Source organism: Aplysia californica, unplaced genomic scaffold, assembly GCF_000002075.1.
Source record: "Aplysia californica isolate F4 #8 unplaced genomic scaffold, AplCal3.0 scaffold00581, whole genome shotgun sequence".
Lineage (NCBI taxonomy): Eukaryota > Metazoa > Mollusca > Gastropoda > Aplysiida > Aplysiidae > Aplysia > Aplysia californica.
In genome coordinates this window covers 355,040-357,923 of record NW_004797851.1, presented here as the reverse complement: position 1 = coordinate 357,923, position 2,884 = coordinate 355,040, and the positions used below count along the sequence as shown (strand labels likewise).

Genomic DNA, 2,884 nt, shown 5'->3' with positions numbered 1-2,884 from the left:
TGTGTGTGTGTGTGTGTGTGTGTATGCGTGCGTGTGCGTGTGTGTTTGTTAGAAAGACACCGAGATAGGAGAAATAAATGTGACGAGTTTTGAGCTCCTGTCATCAGAGATGAGTTTTATTTTAAGTGCGTTAAACTTCTTATTTCGTGTTGAAGACAGACACCCGTCTCCGTTTGGTTCATCGTGCATAGCGCGGTCAAAAATTCATGCGCAACCTACCTTCAAATATTTCCTTAACTATCGAACATAAACTTTAAAATTCCAGCTTTTGCACAATGACTTGTATCAATTTGTCTTAACAGATAAATCATTTTGTCAACACGTGTAAACTGAATTCTAGAAAAATTCCTTATTAAATACTAATAAAATCCAAGTGAGTGGTCTATACGGATTTTACAAGGTTAACAGCTGGTACAATATCGCTTTTAAAATATAATCCATCACAATGATTTATTAAATCGCGACATGCTTATTATTATGATTTGAGAACCTTTACCAAAAAACGTCCTTTAGTGCGAAAAGGTGTTCAATAGCCTATGAAACTATTTTCTCGAGGAGTGACGTATAGGCCATTTGCGTATGGAAAATGTGTGTAAGAAGCGGGAAGTGCTGTGAACATAATGGAGATGTGTAATATGGGTGTCGTTGATTCAACCGTTAAAGAGATATTTCAGGATACGTTGCACCATGCATTTTTGACCAAACTGTAGATTAATATGCCATCCTTTAAATGTATTGCACGAATGGTACACTCTTGACGTGCGTAAAACTTTCTTACAATAAACACTCCCACATTTTGCATGAATCTGCAGTGAGACTTTTTTCTTTTGCACAAATAACCCGAATTAGGGTCTATTTTTTTCTTTTGCGCAAAGAATCCGAATTAGGGATCTAGCCTCTTCGTTGATGTAAATTGTTCTGTTCATTTTGCGCATTGCATTTATGCACCCACATTGGAAATTCTCACGACAACAAAAACCTTTTTACAAATAAAAAAATAAGAGATAGTTATTGGAACACGACCATTTTCCTTTTAATTATGAGACCGCCCATGTACATCCGTTTCTCATGTTACTGTAAAATGATCACACTTAGCAAGCTGAGTGCTCTATCTCTTTTTAACTCCGGTTTTCAAGTATTTTTGGGGAGTTATGTTACAGCTGTTAAGGCTGCTGAAAAGTGTTCACTCTGAGCCCAATATTATGGAGTTTTATTTTAAAAGACAGTGTATCCAGTTTTGGTCAAAACGGAGATATCAATTCCAAATATATGTTACTTTAAAACAAGGCAGGGCACACATTTCTGTCTTTGTCTGGAATCCATATCTTAATGAATAAGGCGGGGAGAGTGTTTTGAAGGTATTCAGAACGACTGGCTGTTGAAAGGCAAAGACATGGGGTTGGTTTTTTTTGGCTTTCCGGAGATTTTACGAAACTAGATATACTGTCTTTTGATGAATGCCCTTGTTTCGCAAAGATTTCCGTTTCATTTTGAACTGGCTCCCGTATTAGAGACTGGAAAACAGTGCGCCTGGTGTTATCTGCATTGCATCAAACCCGGAATAACCAAGTTGTGTGAGGTAGTACTTGGCTGGCGATGTACAAATGTGCTAAGTAATTACTCCTCGGAGAGATTTTCTAGTCAGTTTTTACTTTCATTTGGCTTGTACATATTATGTGTGCCATTGTTGTGAAACCAGGCGCTCATCAAAATAGTAAAATGGAAGAAAATGTAATTTTCTTGTTATTTTTATCGAATATTTTATTTTTGGTCTACACTTTTCAAGTCAATTATGAAGCACATTTATATAAGTATAAAGATTTTACTGAAAATCTTTGATCGAAGGAAACTACTTAATACCCTCAATTTGCGAATTCTTAGGACACACAAGCTTTGGGAGTCACAGAAGATTGGTGGATTTTTTCATGCTTATTTTACCTCCGAGCAAGGCAACCCCCACTTCATTCAATTACAAATATCTCGACTTTTTATTCAAGAAAGATGGGTTCTTTTCATTAAAAGGCTAGGAAAATGATCAGGCTTTAAGATATATCAGTTACTCAGCATACCCCAAGAAATCCATCAACTATAGTGTCGACACCTTACCTTGGCGCTGTTAGGATTGTTGAGAGTTTTCACGACTCTTGAATAAATTACTTTAGTAGAGCAGGTGGATGGAGGACGCCATTAATAGGTCCTACCTCTTTACTCTTCCTCTGTTGTTTATGTTTGTCTTATTTTTTCTCAGCATTAAATGGCCATTATTGCGACGATGTGCTTCTCTGTACTGATCAAACATTTACAATTAATTAGTTTAGTCTTTTCAGAGATTCAAAGGTATTTCTCTCAGAAAAACGTGTAGTATAGCATTAGTTAGTAGACTATTTGAAAGTAATCTCACAGACCACTAGACGACGGTGGTTGACGGGTGAATTAGTTTGGTTTGCTAATTCATTCCTATAAACATCTATCTTCCGTATCTCTCCTCCTTCTTTAGCACGTTTGTTACCCTATGGTAACATTAATAATTTTCGGCACTTATATTCCCTTATTATGTTGCAAGTGCTATAAAACCTTTTAAAAAACAAAGAGCAACATATTGATCTATATTAAGGAGTTTCTGTACCTTCAACAGTGTCAAGGGTTCAAATTAGATGCCGCCCAAGTTTTCCTGTTTCTGGAAAGGAGCTACCCTACACAGCTGAGGCCGGTCTTGTGGAGAATCGAGTTCGAATCCCCACCGATGAAACTAGCTTGGACTCTACTCCTGGTCACGCAAGCGTGGATTTTTACAGGTCAGTTGAGGATTATAATAATGATAATGATAATGACACCAATAATAACAATCATGATAATAATAACAGTAATAATAATAATAATAATA

The 2,884-nt window shown here is 36.5% G+C and overlaps 1 protein-coding gene across 1 annotated transcript in view; it reads left to right on the top strand.

Annotated features, from left to right (window-relative positions):
• The window catches only part of LOC101855520 (GATA zinc finger domain-containing protein 14), a 48,624-nt gene that overhangs the window by 20,799 nt on the left and 24,941 nt on the right, over nucleotides 1–2,884 (top strand). Inside the window, exon 2 of the mRNA XM_035972114.1 lies at nucleotides 2,636–2,795. Within this exon, the coding sequence (XP_035828007.1) occupies nucleotides 2,744–2,795 (52 nt within the window). The 5' untranslated portion in view covers nucleotides 2,636–2,743. The remainder of the gene's footprint in view (nucleotides 1–2,635; nucleotides 2,796–2,884) is intronic.